General features: G+C 42.2%; 1 protein-coding gene across 3 annotated transcripts in view; it reads left to right on the forward strand.

The window, feature by feature from the left end:
* LOC147257793 (protein sidekick-1-like) overlaps positions 1–27,539 on the forward strand; it is a 234,687-nt gene that overhangs the window by 108,062 nt on the left and 99,086 nt on the right. For all 3 annotated transcript variants that reach the window (XM_086211962.1, XM_086211963.1, XM_086211966.1), the window contains exon 5: positions 11,866–11,999. In XM_086211962.1, coding sequence (XP_086068088.1) covers positions 11,866–11,999 — 134 coding nt within the window. The remainder of the gene's footprint in view (positions 1–11,865; positions 12,000–27,539) is intronic.

Below are 27,539 nucleotides of genomic sequence, written 5' to 3' on the forward strand. Positions count from 1 at the left end.
GTTCTTTTTTAATCACTGTGCAAACCAGGTGACGGTGAAAACCTGCCACCGCAAATGCAGACATTCATCAGGAGATGAAGACGTGACATTTGGTTGAGTGGGAAAGTTCACCATCAGATCTCCATGTGGAACCTTGTGATGCATATTAATACGAGGTGTAAATGCATGCAGTCTGGTTCTATCTGATTGCTATGTGATCACAAAAAATACATTGTAATGCCAGACGTGAATCGTGTCATAGGTTGAGTGTCTCTGTTCACTGTGGCGCTTAAACTGAGCAGCTGGTGGGAACGGCATTGAGAGATGAAGGTGTGTTTCACTGGCTGAGATAAACATGAAGATAGATCGCATGAGACAGAAAGACAGCGAGAGAAGTAGCAGCCAGTTGTGTGGTTAATTGGAAGTAGACTTAATTAGGGCTAATTAGGATAATAGCCATTCTTCTAGAGATCCATCCACCTACAACAGTCACTAAGCTGTATGCTCACACACAAGTACTTGTTACCATCCATCCAGCCTCCCTGGTAGAAGAGTGGGTCGTTCTTTACTTCCTTGAAAGACCATTAAACGTGAAACATAAAAAAGTGAAAACTGTAATGACAGATGTTTGTTCCCTCGTACGTGTGTGTAGATGAGGGAGAAACATGTAGAAAGGAAGTAACTTCCTGTCGCTGAGCAAACAGGGTGAGAAGAAAAGTCTCCCTCCGCTGTTTGCTCAGCATCTAGCCTCACCACCCCCTTCATATTCCCTTCTTCCATCTCACCCTTGACCTGCTTTGCTTTCCTTTCCTGTTCAGTTGCCTTTCCACTTCCCTCTGCCTGTCCTGCAGGCCATGCCAGGGGACATTAAATAAATCTAGTCTGCCCAGCAGCCTCCCCTAACCCTTAACTCGCCCACTGTCTCTGGTCTACAGGCCTGAGGTTGTACTTTATGTACACAAGGATACTCGGCATGGTTTGTGTGGGCATGTACTTCCTTCACCTGTGTGTGTTTTATGGTGGACGTATTGTTAGTGGCACCTTGCCAAGCTGGTGAGGGGCCGCAGAAAAGCTTCCTTTCTTTGACCATCGGAGTGTTTGAAGGAACCCTAAAGGTGATTGAGGAAGCGAGCCTCTGATTTAGGCACTGCGTTAATTACTAGTCACAGAGCTGCTGAGTGTGTAAGGCAGAAGGTAGTGAAATGTTTTCTGAGCCAGTGAGCAAGCTGTTAAAATTTCTCACAAACACATCAGTGTTCATTACTGTTGTAACCGTTGTTCTCTCTCTTTCTCCCTCTTTTTTTATTGGTCTCATGTGCAGTAGCAGGCTGTATTTCTCCGAGTGGAAAAATCAGAATTCACGAAGCAGAATTGAAGATGTTTAGATTGAATTTAAAGTTATGAATATGGCATGGCAAGAGGTTGAGATGCAGTTCTTAACATGTGAGTGGAGTTGTGCACGGTCCAGATGATCAGCACACTTCTGCATACATTTGTTCCAGGGTTGCTAAGGCTATAAATGTGCTTCTTACCTTTAACAACAAAGAGGCACTCTCCTGCTTCACATGACAATAGCGCTGTTCACTAAGGGAGGTCTGTAAAGAAATTATTTTCCCTGCTGGAGTGGAACTGGTCCCCACAAAGTCCTGATCTTAACCCCATCCAACTCCACGGGGGTGAGTGTGAACCCAGGTCTTATTGCCTTACATCAGCTCACTAATGCTCCCACAGCTCAACGGGAGTAAATCCCTCCAGCCAGCTTTCAACATCTTGTAGAAGACCTTCTCAGAGGAGGGTGAGCTGTAAAAGCAGATAATTAAGCCCGTGGTTTTGGATTGACATATTAAGCAATGTAGAATGAGTGCATTGTTTACATACTCAATTCAGGTGTCCTTATAAATTTGGCAGCGTACTGGTAGCGTGCATCTTGTAGGTCTGATTGTGTTGGTTCTGGATTTCCCTGATGGGTGACTTTAATGAACAGGCACGCTTTCCTGTTATCATTTAATGTAGTCCATTTTTTTTTTTTTTTTGGCATTGATTTAGATTGAGATAGACACAATCCAGGCCTTCTAAATAGTTGATGCACATTTTTAATGCATCAGAAGCCTGTTTCCATTATTTCTTCTCATTTGGTTCTGCTCCAACAGGCTTATTATAGAGATGTGGAATTGTTCTGTGGACGTTTTGTTTCCTCCCTTTTGTTTATTACAAGATAAAAGGGTAGCAGACATTTTATCTTTTGGGTGTTTTAGGGATTTATTTAGAACAAGCGTCAGCAGGGATGATGATGGTGGTGGTGATGTAAGTGTGATGGTCCAGTTGTTGGACAGAGTCAGCCTGCGTGAGAGCAATTTGTTCAGAGCCAAATGCAGTAGACGCAGAATACTGAGATCGCAGTCATTAACTTTTAAACCACGTAATTGCAGTTACTGTACGACAGCATTATATTAGTGAAGAGTTTAGGGGAAACACTGGTTTTCTTCTTTTTTTCTTTCCTCTTCATGCCGTGTTTACCAACTACAAATACTGACTATTGAAAATATGAGTACATTTATTCAATCTCTGTGATTAAACTACAGTTATATTTAGTATGAGCAGTGGTTTTTAGCCATCAGTTTTGCTTCTTTTTTACTTGAACGTCATGGTTGTATTTTTACCGTTGCTTCCATTGCCTTGCAGTACTGCTGTGATTCAGGGGAGAAAAAAAAACATCCGGATGCGTTCTTTAAGATGGAGGGGGAGGGGGATCATTAATTAAAAGAAAATCTATTAATTAAAAGAAAGTGTATCTCAAGTTTCACGAAGACCAAATCTCGTTCAATTATTTTAGGCTTTCGCAAACACATTTTTCAGCTGAAAATTAAACAAACGTTCTGCTACAGATAATTTTAGAGGCAGGGCAATTTCACTGAGCAGGAAGATTAAAGAATGTTCAGCAAATATATACTGTAAAACAAATCCTCCACCCCAGACTCTGTGAACAATGGCTTCATTTAAACTATGCATGGAAAATCACTAAAGCAGTCACTGTCAGGCTACTGGCAGCGAAGTGTCAAGAGCTCCTGGCAGTTGTCCAGTTCTCAGTCTTAGCTCAGTCAAACTGTGTAATCCCATTTCAAAAACAGATCTATCTTATTTTCCAAAACTACATGTGACTGTTGTTGTTCTCTCTGTAATACGCTGGTCTTCTTCTCTGCTGTTACGTCGCAGCGGTCTACGGTACTTATTATCATGTAAAACCTCCCATTTTCTCCTCGTGCCCGAAGCATCGCACCAGGATCTGGCTTTCAGGCGTTGCCATCAGCCCCTGAGGGGGGTGCCTCATTAGAAATGATTAAAAATATTCACTACAAACACCGTTTTCTTATTGAGACTGACTTTGCACTCGGGCCAACCGAAGCAACCAATTTCAACTTTTACTGAAATCCATTTGCTATAATGGATGCACGTCGTACCCTCATTAATCAGGTCTCCAAATACATTGCATATTTTAACCAAATTTTCTTAAATTTTTGTAAAGGAAAATCTGATCCAGTCCATCACAAACTTCCCATTTAAGCACATTTAGAAGTGGAAGGTTATTGTTGTCATGAAAGTCCCGATTGAATATTAGCTTGTAACTGAAGTACTTTCTCAAAGTAGTTCATGTATGCACATTGGTCTTTCCGTGGTTTATGCTCTCACATTCAAATTTTAAAGTCAGCTCAGTTTAAAATGTCTGCATGTCCTTGTGAGAGAATGTTGTTTTTATTTCATAATGCGAATTAGATGTTCAGGAAAGATTTTTCCTTCAGCTATGAAACCCATTTACTATTTCTTTAAAAAAGGCATAAATACTTTTTGCAACTATGAAAACCTTGTAAGGCACCTGCAGCACAGAGGGTTTTTTTTGGGGGGGGGGGGGGCGGCATCATTTAGATGCATGGAGAACTGCACTGTCATGTGATGAGAGCAGAGAAATGGACCTCCCAGTAGATGCATGGTGACATGTGCGTCTCGCACAATGAAAACAAGGTCAGTGTGTCTGCTTCAGTTGATTACAATGGTTATTAAAACCAGCGACTGTTGCTCTTCTGAGGTGACACATCGCCAGGGATTTCCAGGCTTTCGTGAAATGGGGGTTGAAGAGTGGCCAGAAGAGTGCCTTTGCAGCACATTGTAGTGATACACTGAAGTTGATGGAAGATCTTCTGGATATAAAGAACACATTTCCTCATAATTTCATGCTATGAAACATTTGTCTGAAATGTTTGCCAAAAAATGAGTTTCGTTTAGACCTTTGCCATGAATCAAAAGGGTTCATCTTTGAGTTTAAGTGAACATTTGTACCAAATTTGAAGAAATTCCCTGAAGGCATTGCTGAGATAAAATGCTCACTGAAATGAGATGGACGGACGGATGGATCTACAACTCAAAAACATAATGCTCCAACCCACATTTCTGAAAATGAAAATCTGTTTTTCGAAGCAGTTCGATGTTTCTTGCCAAGTGTGGAGGCAGGATTGTGTCTCATTTGAATGTTGCTTTGGACAACAGTATCTAACAAATGTACTAATGTTAGTTTGTTTCGGAACAACAAGAAGGAACAAAATAATGTGATTTAATATAACATATGATAACATTCTGTAGCATATATTGATGAATATGCCTCAGAAGCTTTCTGCCTCCCTACGCCTGCACAACCAAACAAGGCACTTAGCAGCAGCAGTTTTACAGTTACCAATTACTCTCAGACGGAGGCCACCACACCACAACTCAAGCTGACAGGCCATTTTTGAATGTAGGAATCTTTAAAAATGTGAAAACCTCAACAGAGTGCCAGTATTAAGCTAATTACAAAGTCCTGAGCTCGGAAAGCATTTAAACATAATGAATGCAGATACACACTCTCACTTTCACACACAGTGTGGCATTCAGCAGATATGAACCTGTGTCCGTTACCTATCAATCAACCCAACAGAGAGTATATTCAGGTGTCCCTGAAATTATACACCAAAGCAAACATCCAGTGAAAACGGCTGCAAGTAACAGTGAATGCTCCTCACTGTGTGATATGAGATTGAGAAGGTGTGTGTGTATGTATTCACTGTATGTGTGGGTGACTTGCTGGCATTCACTTTGGAGATAAAGCTGCCAAAATGCCTGCTGTCTGGACTCGGTTTACAGTGGAGTATCCCTCCTTCTGCCCTGCTGCCACACTCTTTACCCCCAGCCTTTCTCTTTTAGACGCAGTGTGGTTTAAGGAGGTGGCACGCTGCCTATCAGAGATAGAGAGGCAGGGCAGACGGGGCCAAGAAGGACCTGACACACACACACACACACACACACACACAAATGCACCAAGAACACACTCATGCATTCACTGACTTTCTCGCTTTTCCTCTGGCCTGCAACATGTGTGTGCTAATTAGCGTTTGGCACACTCGCATGGGTGTGTGTTTAGCAGTCAGTGTTGCAGCGCAGACACCCATGAGTGTTTATGAAATGAGTCTTGAGGCCAGACACTTAATGAAAGACCAATCTGGCTTGGTGCTTTGGTTCTTAGAAGTCAGGGGGGAGAGGAGGCTTGCTACTGTAGGACAGGACAGTGAGGAAGACCATGAAAAAGGGGATTGCAAATTGAAAGAAACAGCCAGATAGTAATCTGGAATGAATCAGAATGGAAAATGGGATTTGAGAGAGTCGAAGGGACAGTTTTTCATTATTTTTGGGGGTGGGGGGGTGGGGGGGTGGAGCTATATACATGGAGGAATGCAGGAGGTGAAGGGAATAGGATGTATTTGATTAGACTATTTTAATTTCCCTCTTCTGCCTGGGGATGAACTGTCACACACACACGCATGCGTGCACGCACCACACACAACTTTGCAGTGTTCTACAATTGAATTTGTGCTTAATTAAAAAAAAAAAAAAGTATTTAGTCCAAACTAATTAAATGTAAAAATAAAAGAGGTGAAAGTTGCATGTTGAATTTATGTTAAATTAGATTTCTTATACATTGCTACTCAGTCAGCATGATAAGATGCAAGCTTTGCTATCCACTTGCATGCGTGTGTTTGTGTGTGTGTGTTTGAAAGAGAGAGACAATATTGTAACTCCTAGGATGAGATTGTATAACCACCCTCCAGCTACTCAGAAAAAATAGGGCCATTCAATTTTTTTTAAAGGAATTCATCATGAATTGATGCCCTCTAATCTTTGTTGCCGGGGTTCTTATTGGCATATTTCATTTCTTTTTTCTGTTTCTTTTGATATGAACATTTCATTTTTAGCTTTAATTGGAAATGTAGCCTGAGACCCCCCAGTTTGTAACAAATGGATGCGTGAGCCTGTGTCATCACCACTAATTTCGCATGTAAATAGTACTTTAAATTGGATGTGTAAATGAGGAAAAATATATGGACATGGACAAATACTTTCACCTCAGTGCATGTTCACATGGTAATGTTCTATCCTAATTGGTCTGACTGCATTCTCACACCCGCCCGCTGAGCTCTTCTGTATTTGAATGTTAATAACTTAGTGGACCCAGACACCCTGAAACCTCCAAGCCTCCTCCCTCCATCCTCCCCCTCAGACACTATAGACAAGTAGAAGCATGCCTGCCCTGTCTATTAATCAGCATCTGCTGAATAAAACAGATGAAATAAAATGGGTTGGTCAATGCAGTTAATGAGCTTAACAGCTATAAATTGCATTATAGACCTCAGTGAAGACACAGATCCATTCCTGCTTTAGAACAAGTAAGAGAGAACAGTAGAAAGGTCTGGTTAAAGCCCCTGTGTTTTGGGGAGTGAGATGTGGTTACACAAGCAAATCAACACACATGTACACGTTGACAAATACTCCCACAAATAGAGTGTCAATGTTGGGGTTGGTGCTCTGCTTCTTGGTGATGTTCTCCTGGGAAATCACACACAATAAAATTAGACCTGAGGAAGGTGTGTGTGTGCGCGTGTGTGTGTGTGTGTGCGTGCGTGCGTGTACATCTAACAGCTCTGTACTATATGCTGGAAGAGGGCTTCTCTCCTGTCCTCTGCCATAGTTCAGTTTGTAGCTCCTTTCTTGGTTTGTTGCCGTAGGTGCTGCACACAGCTGAGAATTCAACAGCAGCAGCAGGTTGTGAAAGAAGCTGCAGTGAACGTTGACGCTCTCACGACAAGATGGCAACAATACATTCTCCTCGTTCTCCATTTGGACTCAGCCCTGACAAGCCGAGTCATTGAGAGGGAGTAACATTGTGGCAGACGGGGAGGCGGCCAACTCGGTTAACACCTGGGGAGGGGAGCTTTGTGTCTATGTCAGAATAGCCTGGTATGTAAATGCTACTGTTTCTGCTAAACGTCGCTCTCCACTGGTAGAAGTACTCATTGTGAAATGCCAGCCATTTCTTCTGCCGAGGGAATACACCATTGTTTTTCTGGTGGCTGTGTACATACCCCCGCCCCCCCACCATTACCAATGCCAAAGGCGATGCCAAAGAAGCTCCAAGGGAGCAACATGATGGCATCGGTGAGCTGCAGACATCAGACCCTGATAGTTTTGTAGTCACTGCAGGAAAAGACGGCGAAACAAATCGGAATTCAATACTATTATCCCACAGAGACAAAGCAGTTCATGTTGGCATTAGAACCTTAGGCTCCATCATGCTGAGAACTGGAACCCCCAAGGCTTTGTATTCATCCCGCTCCAGGGTTACGTGTACCGCCAGACGCTGCCAGGGTGGCGTTGTGTGTTTCTGTTGAAACTGCTCTCCCTTTGGTTAAGAGTGTATCTTTAAGAAAATATCTCAGTATCATATATAATATTTAATAAATGTACAAATGGGGGCGGCATGGCTCCGAGGTAGGGTGGCCATTTAGCAACCTAAGGGTCACTGGTTCAATCCTCACTTCCCCCAGTGACCATGTCCAGGTATCATTGAGCAAGATACTGAACCCCTAATTGCTCCTGATGGCCCTGCGACAGACTGGCGACCCGTCCAGGGTGAACCCCGCCTCTCACCCAATGTCACCTGGGATAGGCTCCACCCCCACCCTTAACGGATAAGCAGCACAGAAAATGGATGGATGGATGGATAAATGTACAAATGATACATGAAGGAATGATAGCATGTGCCACTTGTTGTTATTAATGATGGCTTAAAGAGTTCATGTTATGGAGAACTGGTGCTCTCAGTGCTCGTGCAGGTTTATTCGTGTCTCTGATGTGACTGCTAACGAACAAACTGTGAAATAAGAGAACCTAGTCATGTTGGTGGGGGCTTGCTTCCTCTTTGCTCCAGTGATACAATGATCTGTTCAGATTTGAAGCCCCTGAACGCATGACAGGGGGTTTCAGTGAAATTGTAACTACCCCCTCGCGTCTGTCTGTCTGCATACTCCTCTCCTGAGGGTGTTCTCACTCTTACGAGTGTGATGATTCCATTGCACTCCAAACAACCTGTTTCTGGCAGAGGGCTGGAGGCTGGCCTATAGAGCTGTAACAAGGACACTTTTGACAAGACATACATGCCAATATCAGAAAATACACCACCATGCTTTGGACTTTAAAAAAAATGAAGAGATCTCATGAGTGGTCGCCTGAGACATATGCACACACTGTAATGGTGGTGTGAACTCATACTTTGAGCTGTTCGCCCGTGAGGGGATCACTCAGGACACGTGTTAATGCCAGGTCTAATTAGTGGATGAAACCCCAGTGGTAGTCGGCGGTGATGAAGCAGAGTATTGGGAGGTCACACACATGATGGGCTGGTGTACGGACAATAATCTGGTGCTCAGCACTTACAGGACTTAGGGAATGATATCATCGACGTCTGAGGAGACAATTTAAGCACACACATCCTCGGCATCTGTGGCATCACAGTGGAGAGAGCAGTGATCTCTGGGCTGCAGAGCTCAGACTAACTCACCTCGTCCATGAACATCGCCAGGATTATCAAATAGGCTCAGCAGAGATCCTATTTTCTGAGGAAACTGAAGCGGGCAACATGTCCCTCCTAACATTCTCACAACCTTAAACACAGGCACAGTTGAGAGTGCGCTGACATATTGCATCACCACTTGGTACTCCTGCTGCAGTAACAGTGATACTAACACCCTGCAGAGGGTAGTTAGAGAAGCTGACAAGATCCTGAGTGTCTCTTTATGCTCTAATCAGGAGTTTTACCAGAGCCAGTGGCTTCACACGGTACTGAACACTGTCAGGGACCCCTCACACCCACTTCACAAATTCTTCGATCCTCTGCCAACAGGCATGTGGTTCTGAGGTATGTCGCTTAAAATACACCAAGCACATTTGCAGCGCATCATGTTAGAAAGGTGGAGGCTTTTTCTGCTGTGTCTGTGCTGCGTGTTGGCTGCATGCCAGCCGTGCTCTGCTCGGTTGGAGGGCCGAGTAGCCATGCGTAGAAAGGGGAGGGAAAAAAAAATAGACCAGCCGCACAAAAAGAGAGACATGCGGCATCTCTTATCTCCCACCATGTTACTTGTAGTTCAGCTGTTTGAGTTCCAGAACCACAATATTGTGTTCCATCCACAGGCTATATCTATATCTGTGACTGACTGGTTGCAACATAGCCTCATGCAAAGATGTGGAATTTGTATATTCCAGTTCTTTTTGTTTGGATCTACTATTTTATGTAAGTATGTGCTCCTTCAGCACCAGAGCTGGACTGATCATCTGGCATATCACACCTTTTCTTGGCGAGCTGTTGTGCCTTTGGGGTCAACACAGTTGTCTCCTCTTTTCTGTCTTTTTTGTTTGGGTCTGTGTTTTTGTCTTTTTGACAGCACATTAAAAAAATGGCAGATCGGCTCTTTATTTATTTATTTATTTATTTTTTGATAATTTACTCAGCCGAAACACATCTTTGAACATCGGTCCGTTGGCTCCGTGCCTTCATTAAACAGCACATCTGCAAAAAAAGAAAAAAGAACAGTGCCAAAATTGATAAGACAAAATGCAAAGGAGGCACAGAGAAATAGCGGGCCAAAAAAAAGACAGACCCATCAGGCAGATGCTGCCAAATGTGCAAAACTTACTGTTTAGCACTTATTTAGTTCCTTCGCATAATCCTCCTTGATTCCTTCTAATTCATTACACAGCTTAAGTGTTTTTTAGACAGACAGCCGTGGTACAAATATTAAGGGAAGATGGATGATCATTGTTGGTCGGCTGGTTTAGGCTAAAAATCCAGGGCGGATTTTCTGTCCCAGTTCAGATGAGTGGCAGCGACTGATGTCACAATGAGGTTTTCAGTGCTCTCACACACAGTCAGCTCACAGTAATGAATTATTTGAGCCTTCACCTGCAAAGAGAAGGAGCACTCTGTCCATGTGGTTTATTTTTAATTCATCTAAACAGGAGTAACAAAGAAGGTGGGTGCCTAGGTGCCAGCGAAGAGAAACCCGATCACTGTGACAAACTGAGTCAACGATCTTCACCGCAATGAGTGGTTTTATGCCTTTGGGCCGGTGAGAGTTGTGGCCAGAGTCATCAAATGTTCGGGGGGAACTGTCTGCCTTTGTTTTTTTTGGCACAATTTATGAAACACACAACACTAATAATGATATTTTGTACAAATGGCAGTAATTTTGCATTGTTTGTTTTGGTTGTAATCTCAGTGAATGCATGTTAAGCGGAAAAAAAAAAAACCTCACTTTTCAAGTCCAATGTGGAATTTCACTTGCTGCAGGCAATTCTGATTGCAAAGCCCTGTTTCTTCTATTATTGTTAGAATATTTCTTTATACCTCCTTGACTGCATATTTGATTTCTACCTGCTCCAGACAATTTCAATGTTGTTTTTACCATCTTGCACACTTAATGATGTGGGACTTAGGGACGTTTTTGTATGAATGCTAGTTCCTTGATTAATGTTTCATGTGAATAGTGCTTTGTTTAATGTTTTGCATCTTGATCCTGAGAAATGTTGTTGTACTCTGTATGGTGAAATGACGATCTTGTTATGTGTTATTTATGTAGCCTAAAATCTCAAGTATATTTCTCAGGGACTGATGATTAAACAGTACGTATTCACTGTGTGTGTGTGTATATGTGGCAGGGCGACTGAAAATAAAAGACAGTCATCACACTTTAATATGCTTTATTCTCCCTTTGGTCATATTGATTTTATTTCACTACCAGTTCTCAGGTTAGAATACTGGGGGATTGTCATTCTCTGACATGCTGAAAACACAAGTAGCATCAATAAAAACATCAACTTATGCTTCCTGCCTGGCAGCATCTGTTCCCAAACAGACATGTTCAAACATGTGAAAATCTCAATGCTACAAAATATTTTTTACCCTCCCTCACCTCCTCCTGCTGTTCTCTCCCTCACCAACTCCCTCAAAAGACAACTATCTCTATTATTCTTCTCAGAGAAACACCTGCAACACAAAGTCTATAAGTGATTGTCTCTTATCGCTGTGTGCCCATGTGAGAACATCGTTAGATCGCGTGCGTGCGTGCGTGTGTACTGTATGCTTGTGTTGCATTGATTGCTGCTGGTATGTGGGGAAATGAGGATAGATCAGCATAAAGAAAGGAGAACAGAAGACAAAGACAGACACAACACGAATGGCCAAAAGAATGAAAGAGGCACAAAATGAGCCACATATCAATCTGAGACAGGAAGAGAGATTTATTTAATCTCTCTCAATCCTCTTTCCTTTCTGATGCTTGTATTCAATGTTTCCTTCCCCGGGTATGAATTCTAAATGAACCATGTACCAAATATTCTCCTCTTGTCAGAGTCTTAGTTTGAGCAATGTACTTGTCTGAGACTGAGAAACAGGAGAAGACGTGTTTTGCTTTTGCTTGTTGCTGTTTTATTTGTAATCCCTTGTTCTCTGCTTGTCTTGTTTATGCCCTACAGAGCAATCACTTTGGACAATCAACTGGTTGTCTTGGCAACCACAACAATGGATGCGGGACGCTACCATGTGGAGGCTGTAAATGAGGTGACAGGAGAGAACGTCATGAGTCCTGCGGTCTACTTGAGCATCTCAGGTATAGAAAGAAAAAAAAATCATGCTGCCTGATTATAAGTGGTTTGGGTATAATAGCAAATAACTCTGCAAATTGATTCTGTGCAGCTTAGTTAAATCTCACGACGAAGTGAAGCAAATTCTGCAGTCTAATTTTCATCCATTTATTTTACCCTGTTCAGTCTTTCAGGGAGCCGGATTAAATTGCGGTATTATCGCCACAGTTTGTATGTTAATGTGGTCGCCGCCATATGCACAACCGTTATGTTTAAGCGGGGATATTATTGTAAAACGGACATCCTTGTGATTTGATTAATGCAAACTATTTCTGTGTTCCATCACAATCGGAGGTACAATCAAAATCTCTGTCAGACAATCGGTGGCTGTTTTCCCAAGTTGAGCCATCTGCGGAAGCGTATTGAGACGGAAATGAGCACCTTCCATTTCAGTTTGTTCAATAGTCTTTTCTTCAATGCAGCGGCAATTACTGTGATTTTTATTGTTTGGGGGGAAAAAAATATCCATGTTTGTACACAGCACAGCAGCACAGCTTTCGGTGTCATGTGGTGCACCTTGGATAGATCCTTAAGGTTCCTTGTTGCGTTTATATGAGGAATGGTGAGGGGCTGCTAGCTCTCCTAATGTTGTGTGTTTCAGTGTTTAATGTCTGTTAGCAGGATTATGAAATCTATTTACTGATTTTCTTGAAACTCGATGGAGGGATGGGGCATAGGGAGGAAAAACCTGTTTGTTTGGTTTTTTTAGAGCCAAATAAAGCGTCTGATCCACGATATGTCAAAAATGAATTAGCAGATATCTGAAACCAGTATACCTACAAAAACACCAAAAACAAAAACAAGGCTCCCAATATTTAGTTGTGACCTGTGTGGCTTGCTGAGTCTTGCCAGTCAAGTGAGTAAACTGCTGAGTTAATGTAGTTAATTCAGTATCAGTGCATCTGTCCAGGTCCTGGTCCAGAGCTTAGGTCTCTCTGCAGTTTCTGCAGGACGATCCGGTTTCCTGCACTGAACGTCGCACCCTCATCTGGGCTTCTGTCGTGATGTTCAGGGCAAATGCAACATCTCATCGTCAGTTGTAGTAACTTAATGAAGCCCATTCGTTTTCACAAACCAGTTCATCCAAACACGAGAGGCCCTGATTCAGAACTGTGAAATATACCAGAACTATAGATTTGAGCTCGGTAAGGGACCATTAACGGAGCACCGAGTGTGCGGTATGAGCTGCACCTATCAGTGAATAAAAGCAAGTTAGGACTCTACAGCATCTCAGCACTAGCATGGATTCATGTACGCAGCAGCCAGTCTACGCCTGCTGCTTCTGTAGCTGAATGGAGATGCAGCAATCCCTCACACCGCTGAGAACCCCCTCGGGACCGTTTTAGCCCATTTTTCTGATACATTAATGGACATATGCAAGGTAGAATTACTGGTTTGTTATGGTCTGTGGTTAGCAGTGCACCAACATGACTCATCCCCCGATCGAAAAACAAGGAGCAAATATCTTCTTAAAGAGGCAACAGTCTCATAAATGGTGCCATTTTTTGATACATTTTAATGACTATTTGAATATTGCAACATCATGACTGATATCTTCATCTCTCCATAATTCTTTGGAAGCGAGGTGAAAGAAGTTGCTGCCTAGCAGTCCTTCAGCTGAAGTGTTCACACTGGTTAAATGAGAGCAGGAGAGAGGGAATGCTCTGTCCCTTGTGGCTGCATAGAGTTTTAATTAGATTCTCTTTACAGGGTTGTATCCTTTGGCATCCTTTGTCACAAATGCATGCACACACACACACACACACACACACAGACAAACACACACTGATACACACACAATCACATAAATACGCGCACATTCTACCTTGTTAAAGCTGTCAGTGTTGAGTACCCCCATGGGTGTTTTTTTAGGGATGGTAAGGGCATAGTTAGGCTTCACTGATCAGTCTTTGGCCGTAAATGTCTGTGTGCACACGTGGATGTGTTTGTCAGTGTTTTTTATTCTACAGTAAACTTTCCTCGGGTAAATATCCCGTGCTATAAAACAGCAGGTTTGATTTCGTTATCTGTAATTGACATTAAGAAGAAATAGAATAGAATAGAAACCTGAGAAGAAAAAAAGAGTCCACGCAAAAGAAGAAACATTCAAAGAAGGCTTTTCACTCCTGAATTTGAAGTTGTTCTTCATCCAGTAGGTTGGTTATTGAAATGCAAAATATATTAAGATCACACAGTATGAACCTCTATTATACATAAAAGCACACTGATGCTGAATCTCAGCACTATGAAAATAATCAATTGGAGACTAGAATTTTGGATTGAAAACTTAAAAAAATCCCATCTGATTATTAATTTCCTCAATTAAATGTATGTTTTTTTTCTTACAATTCTGATGTAAATGACAAATCTGAATAATCATTTCCAGCCCCACAGAGCATAACATAGAAGTCGTGTGCTCTGTTTTTTCACCAAGTTAACTGACACACGATAACATGTGACTGAATTCACACAAATATTGGTTTTTGTTCTCCCCGTCCAGTCTGTCTCATTCCATTTCCGCTCCTCCCTTCTTCTTTTTCCATGTTCTCCTCCATTAAGCTGCCGGTATTGGATCAGAAGACAGAAGTGCATAGCTTTTAGTCAAATTTTATATTTATAAAAATGTTGTCTTTCCATAAAATCCCTAGAATAAATGAGAAACCTACTTTCTGTTCTCCTCTTTCGTATTTGAATTAAACTCAATAGAGAAGAAAAGGGGGAGGAAAAAGGATTGGACAAGGGACTGAAAAAAGAATTAATGAAGTGAGTCACGGGTGTAGACTGAGAATAGGACTAACAACCTGTTACTGTGGGGACTGCTGCTTGCGAAGATCACCTCTCTCTATATACGACCTGCTTGTCACACTCATGCTGGGTACCCACTGACGGTCAGAAATCTTTTGGCTGAACAACAAAGCCTGTGAGAAAAATGGCGTCTTGACCCGCCTACTTGACCCATCCATTATCTGCATGCCTGTGACCACCGTCCTGTAAGTGTTGCAAAGCCTACTGCAAAAGAAAAGGCACTAACTGTCAGCCATGGTCTGACTGGAGTAGCCACAATTGATAGCAGCTCAGCAGCTTGGTGAGAGGTCACACTGTAATCACTGGAAGTACAGCGCTCCTCTAAAATAAACAGCTCCTGGAGCTTTTTAATGCCACTTACAATATATGGTGTTATAAAGAGACATTTTCAGCCAGTCATTGCTGCTGCTGCTGCTGCTGCTGCTGACGACTGACTGACTTGTGTGCGTGCGTGCGTGTGTGTGTGTGTGTTTTCAGTAAAGGGAAAGACAGTTGCCTCAGGGTATTTCTGTTAGTGACTGGAGATGAGTATCCCAACTAAAATTAATTAAGCTCCATGCATACCTGCTATTATTTGTCCCTCTCTTTCTCTCTTTAATTCACACACTCGCGCACGCACACACACGTCAGCCTGTCAATCAAAGCAGCAGTCTCTCTCCTCGTTGCTCAGAGAGCGGCTTACGTGTGTCTGTATGCTTCTCTTCAGTTCACAGCAGTGGTGGTCTTTGTAGATTTTCACATCAGACCATTAGAGCCAAAACCCCCGAAAGAGCGCACTCACTAGCGGGAGACATACACAGGCACATAAAAGCACACAGACATGCAAACATACACACGCATACACATTCAAAAGATCCACGCCCAGAATCACTCAGCATGTCTGGACATCATCAAAGACAAGCCAAGTCTTTAACAGAATAAAGAAAGACCGTGGACACCAAAAGATAAAGAAGTTAAAAGTCTTAAGAAATATGAGCCCACAAGTATAGATCTCAAATAAAGGATAACACATAAGACAAGCGGTGAGGAAAGAAGAAGAGATGCAAGGTAGAAAGACTCGGATCAAGCAGTGAAGGGAACAGAAGATAAGAGAGCAGCAGAAGAGAGGAGAGAAACGAGGGTTGGAGCTTGTGGCAGATGCGTATGTGCTGATACAATTACTGTAGCACTTAAAATGCTATCTCAGCTTTGGGCCCCAAGTTGATCAGCTGCCTTTATCTTTTCTATAGAGAAGTAATGTCACGCTTGTTAATGACTGCTGAACTGCAAAAATAACTTAGGATATTACACGCATATATAGAAGCACTTCTGCTTCATTTTAAAAGGGTACTCCTGTGATTAATTATTTCACTCCCATAATTGGCCGAGTTTTAAGACCTCCAGTTTTTTTTTTTTAGTTTTTTTTTTTTTTGAAAAAGGATGCTCAAAATTGATGCAGAAATCTCCAAAAATGTTCCGACTGTTAGGCTTTTAACCTTGATGCACTTGAAACATCTTGAAGTTGGACACTCCTCTCTCGTGTTCACACACTGAGTAGTCCTCCTCACTATTAGTAAACTGATCTCACAGTCTGAAATTGGTCTTATCCCCAGCTCTTGTTAATGCTCTACATAATGCACCTTCATAATTACTTTCTGGCAAAATGTAAACTCCTGACAATAAAGTTTCTCGAAATAACTTCTGGCATTGTCATTTGAATACAGGAAAGTTGGTGGAAAATTTCCAACTCATCTTTGAAGCTTTGTAGTTCTGCACAGTAATGATTTGAGTTATAAATTCAGTGACAGTGACAATGGGGAGGGGGGTTGAGGGGGTGTAGTTATTTTCTCAAGCACTGCACACACAGTGATGCACCCGAATAAAGCACAAACATAGAGGAGAGCAATCACGAAGCAGAGACGAAGCACTGATGCACGGCGAACATGGAAGAGATGATGCCAGAAAGAGAGCTAAGGGACAGATTGGCTCCTGGTGCATAAATGTGTTGGAAAATAGACTTATATGCTTTCATGGGGGGGGGGGGCCAGTAGTATGGTAGTCTGACTTTGATTACCTTTGACTGCTGATTGGAGGGGAGACTCTAAGTTTGATTACCCTTCCTGTCATGTCTGCCATTTTCTACCCTTCCACTTCTCCCATTTGTCCTCGTTCCCTGACCTGCTTACATCGAGCAGGGCTTTTACCCTACAGCTCTACCAAGTGACTGAGTAGCTCTTGTCAGCATCTGACTCAGCTGACCTCGGCATAACCCGCACCCACACAGTATCATATACTGTACACACACACACACACACACACACACACACACTTGCACTTTCATATCCACTCTCCGTTGGGAACGTGGATAGTGATAACAGACACATGACTTTGAAATCCGTTTATGGCTGATGAGTCTTTAGATATACAGGTTGCTGCTCATTTAATGAGATCAGAATATATGATGTGAAGAGTTGGATGGACACTGACACCTGTGTGTGTGTGTGTGTGTGTGTGTGTGTGCGTGCGTGCTTGGTAACAATGTTTGTGTTGGTATTTTTGCGTTGGAGTGTGTCATTTGTTTCTCTCCCTAATCGTCTTTCCTCCCGACCAGATGTTTCCTTTCCACATCACTGAGTCTTAAATGAGAGCCTGCCGTGGATATTTCTGTGCATATGTGACTGTATGTGTGTGAGCATCAGTGTGTGTGTGTGTTTGTGTGTGTTGTTGCTCCAGGTCCCATCCCAGTTGTTCTGTGGTGCGTCTAATTGGAGGTATTTTAGTGTCCCTGGAGAGATTGAGTGTGTGCTTGTGTTTTTGCGGGGTGGAATCTCTGTGTTTTGTGAGAATGTTAGAGCATCGCAGTGTTGCAGACCCCGACACCTGCCAGCCCTCGTTGAAACACTGAAATACAGCAACAGAGAACCCTCTTTATTCTCATGTAAAGCAACGCTCTCATCATGCACTCAAGATGTTTGGGTTTTTGTTTCTTTCTTCTTCTTTTTTTTTTAATTTTGCAGCATCATGCCTTGGTGGGCTTTAGGGAACACCATAGAAACCTTTCCAACATGGCAACATAATGATGTGGGTCTACATCACCTCAGGTTCTCCATGGGGATAGATATTCCCCAACTTCAAATGTGGGGGGGGGGGGGGGGGATATTGTCCAGGGAGTGTTTAGTCAAAGACCGGAATACTGGCAGACATGTGGAGTTGTGATTCTCTCAAACCTTTTGTCTGGTCTCCCCTAAAAACAAAACAAATGCCAAATTGGATGCAACTCGCCACCCCCTGATACAAGCGCAGGTGTATGCACTGAACAGTGACACTTTTTCCCTCTCAAATGACTGCTCTTAATTAATTGCCAACTGAATCTATGGCAGTGTTTTTTTGGAGCAGCTGCAATCCATTATTTAACAGCATGACAAAAATATCACCAGTGCTCAGATGTACCGTAGGTCTGGGAGACGTTTCTTAACCACCACCTACAAAACAAGTAACCTCATTTCCAGAAAAAAATAAATAATAAAAAAAAATTCATAAGACTACTATCTTGGAAACTTGCTCAGTATCTACCTCCCCCCCAGCAGACGTCCGTCCCCATTGAGCCTGGGTCTGCTCGACGTTCCTGTCTGTTAAAAGGAAGGTTTTCGTCGCCGCTGTTGCAGGATGTGCTTGCTGGTGGAGAAGTGTTGGGTGTAGATTCACTGAAGGAGCGTGGTACCAGACCTGCTCTACTTGGAAAGTGTCATGAGAGAACTTTTGTTGTGATTTGGCGCTACACAAATAAAATTGACTTGACTTGACTAACTAACTTGCTAACTAGCACACTAATGTTACACACTCACAGCTCCAGACTGCCCCCCCCCCCCCCCCCGGCTCATGTTAATAAATGGCGACAAAAGAGAATATTTCAACAGTTACAGGACACAGGTCCATTCCAGAGGTGAGTAGATACGCTAGCTGCATAAGCGACTGCAGATATCTTCCAAATAGTAGTAAAATGACATCAGTGTCTTTCCCTGAGTGTCCTCTCTTCCTTTAGGGAGCTCCAACAGGGAAAAGCCACACAAACTGTTACTGGTGTTTGTTTTCACCATTGGTCTCTTTCTATATTTTATTTCAATCTGTCATCCAGATGAAAAGTTTTTATTTTATTTCTTACACTTTTTTTTTTTCTCTCTTATCAGAAGCATCCCCTCATGAACTCCTAGCTGCAACCTTTTGCTACTGTTGCTCCTCCCTTCAACTCCTTCTCTTTGATAATTTCAATCCACTACAAGTGGGCTGTGTTTAAAGGCCAAGGCTACAAAATTCCCAAACCTAAAAATTCTGAATTAGATACTTAGTGTGAAGAAACTGTGTTTAAGCCAAAGTGGAGAATTTTGAAGTAGAAAGCGCATGAAGGGAAGGCTGTACTCAAGCTGCCCAGAGGCTGCTTATGGAGACAAACATTATGAAGGTCACTTAACGATTCACTGGTGCAGTTAATTGAATTTGGACGCAATTCGGCTTCACAGTGTTTTTCTAACCCAACTTTTAATGTTATATTTATACTTGTGGATGTGATTGGTTAATTTGAAGGATCTAACCTTGTAGCAGGACTGATTAGGATGACACATATTTGGCTAAACTCAAACTATCATGCCAACAGACTCTTATACTCATGGGTTTTGATAAAGAGGATTTGATAATGAATCAGTACTATGATTAATTCTGGCTGCGACTGGTTGTGTCTGAAATTATTATATTTAGTATTCAGTTGCAAAGGGATCCCTCTCTCTCTCTCCCCATCTCTCTCTCTGTAATGAGGCTCCTCTGTGGTTCTGTAATTAAAACCCCGGTGAAGAGGGGGAGAGATGGAGAGATGGTGTGATGGAAGGATGGACAGGAAAGTGACTCATGGCCTATGTCAGCATGACAGGCACACTACTTGTGTGTGTGTGTGTGTGTGTGTGTGTGTACCCTGTTCTTGTTCCACCTAGTTAATTAATTTAACGGCAGGGGTTTTTATACAGGGTGATGCAATAGCTTAAGACAGATATTCGTGTGTGTATCGTTTTGACAGTGTTGTTATCCAGATATACCGAACACCCACTTAAAAAAGTCTTCCTCTCTAGAACAATTTGGACAAAGAGGAAAACAAAAATAATGAGAGGTGTTGAGAGGGAGAGGAAATGGACCAAACCTAGATGTTAGATGTTACGAGTTTCCAAGAATCAATGAACAAGTAGAACCTGTGTAGGTCAGGGGGTCAGAAAGCAGTAAGATGTTCTCAAAGTTATAATCTGATGCAGGTTTCGGCCCACTTCCGACTGGAGGCCGTCAGTTGTACTCAGTACGAACTATTCTCTCCTAAATATGTGAGTATGTATGAGTGTGTCTTGCAGCAGTAAAATAATGAAACATATATGTGCAGAGTATCCAATGTGCAATCGTTCCTCAAGCTGGGGACTGCAGTCTTGGGATGAGCAGTGGGGGGCTGTTGTTGTTGTTGTGGAGGATGAAGGCAGAAGCCTACTTGATGTACCATCAGCAGTGAGAAATGTACATCTCCAGAGACAAACACTTTGGGTTGAGATAATCATCTCAGCTCCTTTAACGAGACGAAATGCACGAGCACACACGAAACACACACAGGATGCCGAATGAGGTGTCGGGTGCACAGATAAGTAACACGGTGCTCGTGGTTTTAATGATCCTGTCAGTCACGCTGCTGTCCTTATCACAACCTCGCTGTACACCCTGTGAGCCACCATTGTGTGTGTGTGTGTGTGTATGTGGCTAAAACAGTGCGTGTATTCACATTAACATTCTGCATACGAGCCGAGGCCTCATTTTAGACGTGGGGACAGACGTTTTACAGTTAGCCCACTGCGTTCAGTAATGGTGCTTTATTTTGATATTCATCACTGTGTGACGTTCCACAATTCCAAACTGAGCAACCCGACAGGATGTGATGTTCATATGCCAGCTTTTATCAGCATACACTGGCTATTCAGGGTTTTCTAAACAGTTTTCAGAGTATCCCGAATATAAATGAAATATTATTGTTCATGCGAATACACTGATGGTGTGTGTGTCAGTGCTTCCTCTTGTGTGGAACAGGTTATGGGAGTTGCAGGCCAGTCAGCAGATGTTAATTTGAAGCAATGGGAGTGAAAGAGAAAACGAGAATTTGGGGCATAAAATGAGCTGGTGAATGATGAGGCAGGGTGGCAAAGGAAAGATTGGTTTGAAGGAAAAAAGGGAAGATGAAGGATGGGAAATAGAGAAAGATGATGATGAAGGGGAATATGTTTTATGGTGGAGGGATTGGAAGCGAGAGAGAGAGGAGAGTGAAGCATTGATTGCTTGAATTAGCATATTTTCTGTGTGAGAGTGTGGTTGAGTCAGTGTATATGGATAATATAATTACCTCTGCTGGGGAGGTTATGTTTTCATTGCCCTCTTTTGTTTGTTTGTCTGTCAGCAGGATTACACAAAAACTACCAGGGCAATTTTCAGAAACTTTGTGGAGGGAAGAACCCATTAAATTACTGGGTCAATCAGGATCCAGGGTCAGATGTTAAACACTCCCACATTGGGCGTTTTTTTTTTTACATTTTCATCAGTCTCTCAGAAGATATTTTTTAGCTTTTGTACCATTTACATAAATAATGCCAGCTCAGACATTGAAAATAGTTTCTGATAGTTTTTCCTGACATACTCGATGCTGCATCTGCATATAAGCCTATCGCAGAAGATCTGAGCTCCAACAGTGTCCCTCTAGTTTTCTGTGTGACAATGATGACTTATTTCTAGACATTCAAAAAAAGTGTTTAATGTAGAGGGGAGGATTGTATTAGTCATCACACCAGCAGAGCAGATGAAGTTTGTTCTCTGGTACGTCACTTGACCGCTCATCCGCATTGCCTTAAAAGTTGTGCTTCGGCTTATTCTTGATCTTGAGCGTAGCGGAGAGCAAAGCAATCTCCAAAACCTCAATTCAAAGTCCTGGTTCAGAATGGATGAGTGTGCTGTGATAAAGCTGAAAGCTCCAGAACGAGCAATTCAATGGGTAATGATTCGACATTATTTTGCTGTCTACTTTCTCCAAAATAAAAAGAAATGCCTGGCCTTAAATTCTGTGATACTTCAAAAAAGATTTCTTGCCATATTAACTTTAGATATAGTTTCAAAATATATTTCTCTGGTGAATATGATGACCAAAGAAATAGTTATTCATTTTATTTGTGCAATGACGTCCACCATTTGCAAATAAACAGACACTCAGGAAATTCACTTAACTGTGAAATAACTTAATTGTGTTGCTGTAAAGGAAAAGAACCTTGTATCCGATAATGAGCCTGATGCAGAGACGCTGACATTTTGATTTACAGTCTAGTAGCATTGAGCGTGCTTGTTACTGTACTTCTCATCCATACATTAAGACATCAGTGGTCTACGAAGACGCTGGATCTTAACTTTGAAAACAGCAGGAATCAAAAGTCTGAATAAAAAGCCCACATATTTGCTTGTTACTTAACTTCTGAACTAAATCCCACTTTCTGCAACAGCACGTGGAATGTGCTGCATTGTTCTGGAACGATAGACGGTTTAGGTTGCCGCTGTTACAAAGATCAAGACCAAAATAATTAACTCCAGTATGGAGTTAAATTGTTGTAGGTTTGTGAATAGTATAGTACAGTAATACAGTACACTCATTGAGATGTAAATGCTTTTTTACTGTGTTCATCCTGAAATCCTTACTTGTGTATCGCCATGTTTCAGACCCGTTTACAAAGTCACGCACATATCAGCAAGTGTGCACGTTTGTCCTCTGTCCCCCTGCATTATCAGTTCGTGCGTGAGGCAGTGTTTTTATCAGGGTTTCAAGGCAAACTACTCACTAAGAATTAGAGCAAGAACAAATACTAAAAAAAGAAAGCAGATGAGGACAAGAAGGCAGAGGAGACATGAGGACAGAGAGGGATTGGGTACCAGAGGAAGTTAAAAGAAAGAGGCGAGCAGCAAGCAAGTGCAAAATTGGGAAAGCTTTGAGGATCATAGAGATGGATGGGAAGGAAGAAAAAGAGGCAGAATGTAAAAGCTGAATATTGAGAGGGGATGCTGAAAACAGGAATAGATCAACAGGGCCTTTAATCCAAAAATAGTTTCTCCGCCTTCCTCCTCATCCCTACTTACCTCCGAGCCACTCTCTCTTCCCCTGTCTGGTTGTTTGGAGTGATTGAGGAACAGAAGAGAATATGCGTGTAGCATTCACACATAATGCACATGCGCGCGCACACACACACGCACGCACGCACACACACACACAGCAGTCTGTGAATGTGGGCATATTGTGATCCACAGACAGACAGATGATGTCCATTATCAGGCCGTGCTGTCCGAAGCCATATGGAACAGCTGCAGCCAGATCTCACTGATCTATTACTGTTCTAATGAATCTGTTAAAGCCAGGCCCAAATAATCAATCTCTGAGCCTCTTGATCAATTAAGCCATTAATCAGACACAGACCTTAATTGTTCTTGCCCCAATGAGTGATCACTTTACATATATATACAGACGCAAAGACATAGGCACACAAACATGTACACTTAAACTTGTGGACTCTGAGTCAGTGAGTGTGAAAGAGGTTGGAAGAGAGTTCTGCTTGTCTTTGTCGCAGAAAAAGGCTGAAAGCAGCACAACTTAGTAGGACTTTGTTTGGAAGGTTAACCTTCATCAACAAGGAACATTTGTGGCTGAGATGCTGCAGGATGTTTTCAGTCACGATAAGCCAAAAAAAAAAAAAAAATTAGGGAGTAGAAAGAGTTGTTTGATTATAGTGCAGCATATTGTGATTGTTGTGGAGTCTCTATTTTTGCCGGGAAATTGAGGCTGCCAGGTTGTGATTTTCGTTCCACTTTTATTACCACACATGCTTCTTTCATGTATTTTTACAATTCACTCACATCAAATGTAAGTGAAACTGGCCTGGCGCAGATGTTAGCCTGGACCCCTCACCAGGCTCTGTCACCTCTGCAGAGTTTGCATTTCTCTCCCGGTGCCTGCTGGGGTTTCCCCCAACTGCTCCGGGTTCCTCCAGCTTCCACAGTACAAAAACTGTAAAATATGCAAAGAAATATAAACTGTTACTACCTTTTCGGGGTGTGTGTGTGTGTGTGTGTGTGTGTGTGTGTGTGGTTGTCTGTGTCTTTGTGTCAACTCTGTGATTGACTTGTTACATCACCAGGGTACACCCAGCCACTCCCTGCTGGGATCCCCCCCCCCCCCGTGACCTTCGACAGAATAACCTCTAGGTTAGGTTTATGACTGCATATGCATGTAATGAGGGACCGCACAGAGGATGATTACTTATTCTGTTGGATTCTGCCGGATTTAAGAACGTCCTGAAAGGATGATTAGTGGGGAAAAGAAACATTCATTAAACATTGGCTTATACATAACTAAAAAAAATATGTATATAGAGAGATGAATCGAGAGACCAACATGAGGCAATTAGGCTTTTTGGAGTGCACATTTGGCCGTGTTTACTTTGGTGTTAACATCCATGTTTCCTGCTCTGCTGGGAGCTGCTGGGCCTGCTGCTCTCTGTCACTCTCGTCACCCTTTGAATTCTCTTCTTACATCACAGCTCATTTTCATCCCCCTTAAACATTCATAAATAATTAATTATATGCCAAAGATGATATCATAATTGCATATGTAATAACAGTTTATCTGTGGTTGAGTTGAACTGCAGCCAGAGAAAATATCTCGCCGTCAAGATCACATTATCATTAATTTTCTGAGCCGATGGAAATCCCACTGCACCCGTGGGCTCCCTCACCGACTGTGTCTGGATGGAGGTTGAAGACAACGTCCAGGAGCTGACTGTGGATTGAGCTGCCGTCTTAGAAGAACCGGCTGTGAATACACACGTCTGTGGTTGCAGACTCTATGAAAAATGCAGCACACAGAAACAACACCTTTTTTTGTTTTTTTAGCAAATGTGGTCCTGAGTCTTTTCCAATCAAGCTCGATTCAGTGGGTTTTTTTTGTTTTTCCATTTTCTTGATTAGCAAGACAAACTCAAGTGTTCAGGTTATTACAGTGTTTCAGCAGTGGTACAAAGGGAACATAATCATGTTATAAAAATTACCAATTTTGTTGTCTCAGAATTTGGTGAGTTGCTCATTATATGATAATCACATGGTGCCAAGACTCAAAATCAAGTTGTAGCAGCTACAGAAACACTGAAGGCCTTCAATATGCGTCCTAGTTTGTTTTCAATAGAAATGATTTAAACAACCCAAAATAACTTAAGAGTAGACCAAATACTGTGGCGCTGTTGTGCTTTTTTTAAAGGATAATCTTAATAATGAATTGATCGTCATTATTTATTCATTGCACAGATTCATTAAAACTAGTCAAAAGACTTGTTAATAATTTTATTGTGAGTTGATGCAGACTGTTAAGACTTTTTACCTATATCAAGGTTATCTGGAGAGGAGCCTTCCCCTGGGAATCAGTAAACTTTTACTACAATATCCATATTTTTATTCCACTTCAAAGGGTGTGAGCCTCAGTGTGCAACACAGCTTTCAAGGAAGTACCCAGGGAAATGCCAGGACACGTTACCCTCCATTGATCTGTCACATTCCTGCAGGCCCTCTCCCTTCAGTTGTTGGTGTGTAGTAATTGAACAGACTGTGTCAAAAGAAGAAGCTACACGGGGAGCAGGGAACAGTCAGCTGGAATCTCACTTGTTTCTTAAGGAGACACTTAAAATTCAATATCCTCTTTCGTGTGAGCCTTATTTACTTATGCTGAGTGTCCTTAGACGCAATTCTTCAAGTCTGTTGGACAGAGTGAAGCGATAAACGAGAGGTAAGGAGATAAAGACAAGGCGAGACAATGGAGGAATGTGAGATAGTGGATTACCCTGTAGCAGGCAGGACAAAGATGAAAAAATAGGGGAAAACAGCCTGATTAAGTATGGATCGTCTCTCTGTTGCGGCTCGTCTTCCATCTGTTGTTTCACCCCGAGGTGCTGAGTAGAGCACATCACTGCCTTCTCAAGAAACACCTTTGGGCTCCAACATTCCCCTGTCTACAACCTGCAGACGGGTGACAAATTAAAAACACGAATAAGCTGAGTTAAGAAGCAGGGTAACGCTGCCCCCAAACACAGGGCGTGAGGGGTCACCGAATGGTTAAGTGAGTATGACGATGGATCTCATCCTGAGTCGACACCTATGGAAGACCAACATGTCTCATCCTCCTCATCAAAACACCGAATGAAGTGATACCAGCTTGGACAAATGATGGCGGGTCCCTCCGGTGGAGCCCCAGAGACGCTCTGCTTAGACTTGTCACAGTTGCTCCTGGGGCTGGTGGTGGGCTAACATGTTACTAAGACATTTAATGTTGTTTTTCTCCATTCATTTGTCACCCATCTGTATTTTTCATCTCTTCTGTCTTCTCTCTTGCCTTTTAATATCCAGAAGGATCAGAGGCTTGCAGTAGTAGTCTCCCATCAGAGGCACAAACTTCAAGAGACAGCACTTTCTTTTGAATATGAAATGAAAAGTATATTTTTCATGCAATCATTAGGCTCACAGTATGAGATGAACATCTACATCTATTTCCCATTTTCATTACATGGCACTTGTGGTTTTTCATCCATTTTTTATGTATTTATGTTTTGGCTTTTTTTAGTCGTTGAATGTTTATTAGTTTCAGTTGTGCACTTTTATTCATTTTGAACTTGTGATGTGACAGAACGCAATGTTCCAGGCTTTTCATTCATTGTGCTTTGGTCAAACCCCCTCACTCAGTCTGCATCGTCAACAAGCATCTTGGCCTCTAAAACTGACTTGAACCACCACAACAATTCATGGTGTCTGGAAAAAAACCTGACTGGACCGTGATACTGGCAACAGTCCTCATCCAGAGAGCATCCATCATCATTCCACCACACTGTCCTAAAATCCACGCCAACAGCAGCAACTATTGCATCCATGACTAACTTTTGTCTTTATCCTGGACAATCTTGTGTGCAATATTTAACACTTGCTGTGCAATACTTAACACGGTACTGTGCAATATCCAACACAACACTTATGCTGCTAATATTTATTGTAGTCGTTTGTAGTTTACAATAGTGTATTGTATTGTATTATAGTTTTTATTGTAGTTTCTTCTATTTATTGCTCTGTAATTTTTCCGCTGCTACTTCTGTTTTTCTGCTGCAGTAACAATGCCAATTTCCCCACTGTGGGACGGATAAAGGGTTATCTTATCTCTTATCTTTATAGTGTGAACGTGTTTTGAAAAACGTAAATCAGTGTTTTATTCTAGAATAAGGTGGTTGTTTTTTTCAGTTTGACTCTGCCACAGTACATGAAACAAGAATTAAGATGCAACAATTTCTTCTACAACTTTCCAGTATTTCAATGTATTTATGGTAGAAATGCACTCAATTTGCCAGCCTTTGTAGTTGTTTTCTTTGTTTTTTTTGATATTTGGAATGATAAACTTAGGCTGTATTGTAGGTGGTGGTTGCTTTTGACGCAGCACTGAGGTGCGCTTAGAAAGTTGCCACACGCACACTCCTGGTCGCGATGAGCCACATTCATCAGTGACTGAGCTTGCAGTGATGTGGTTGGTGACACACTGCAGCTGTGAGGCGACAGGTCACAGACGTTCTCATTTTACTGATGAACTTTGACGTACA

This window comes from Aulostomus chinensis, chromosome 8 (genome assembly GCF_037954235.1).
Source record: "Aulostomus chinensis isolate RoL2024-O1b breed Wild chromosome 8, RoL_Achi_v1.0, whole genome shotgun sequence".
NCBI classification, from domain to species: Eukaryota; Metazoa; Chordata; class Actinopteri; order Syngnathiformes; family Aulostomidae; genus Aulostomus; species Aulostomus chinensis.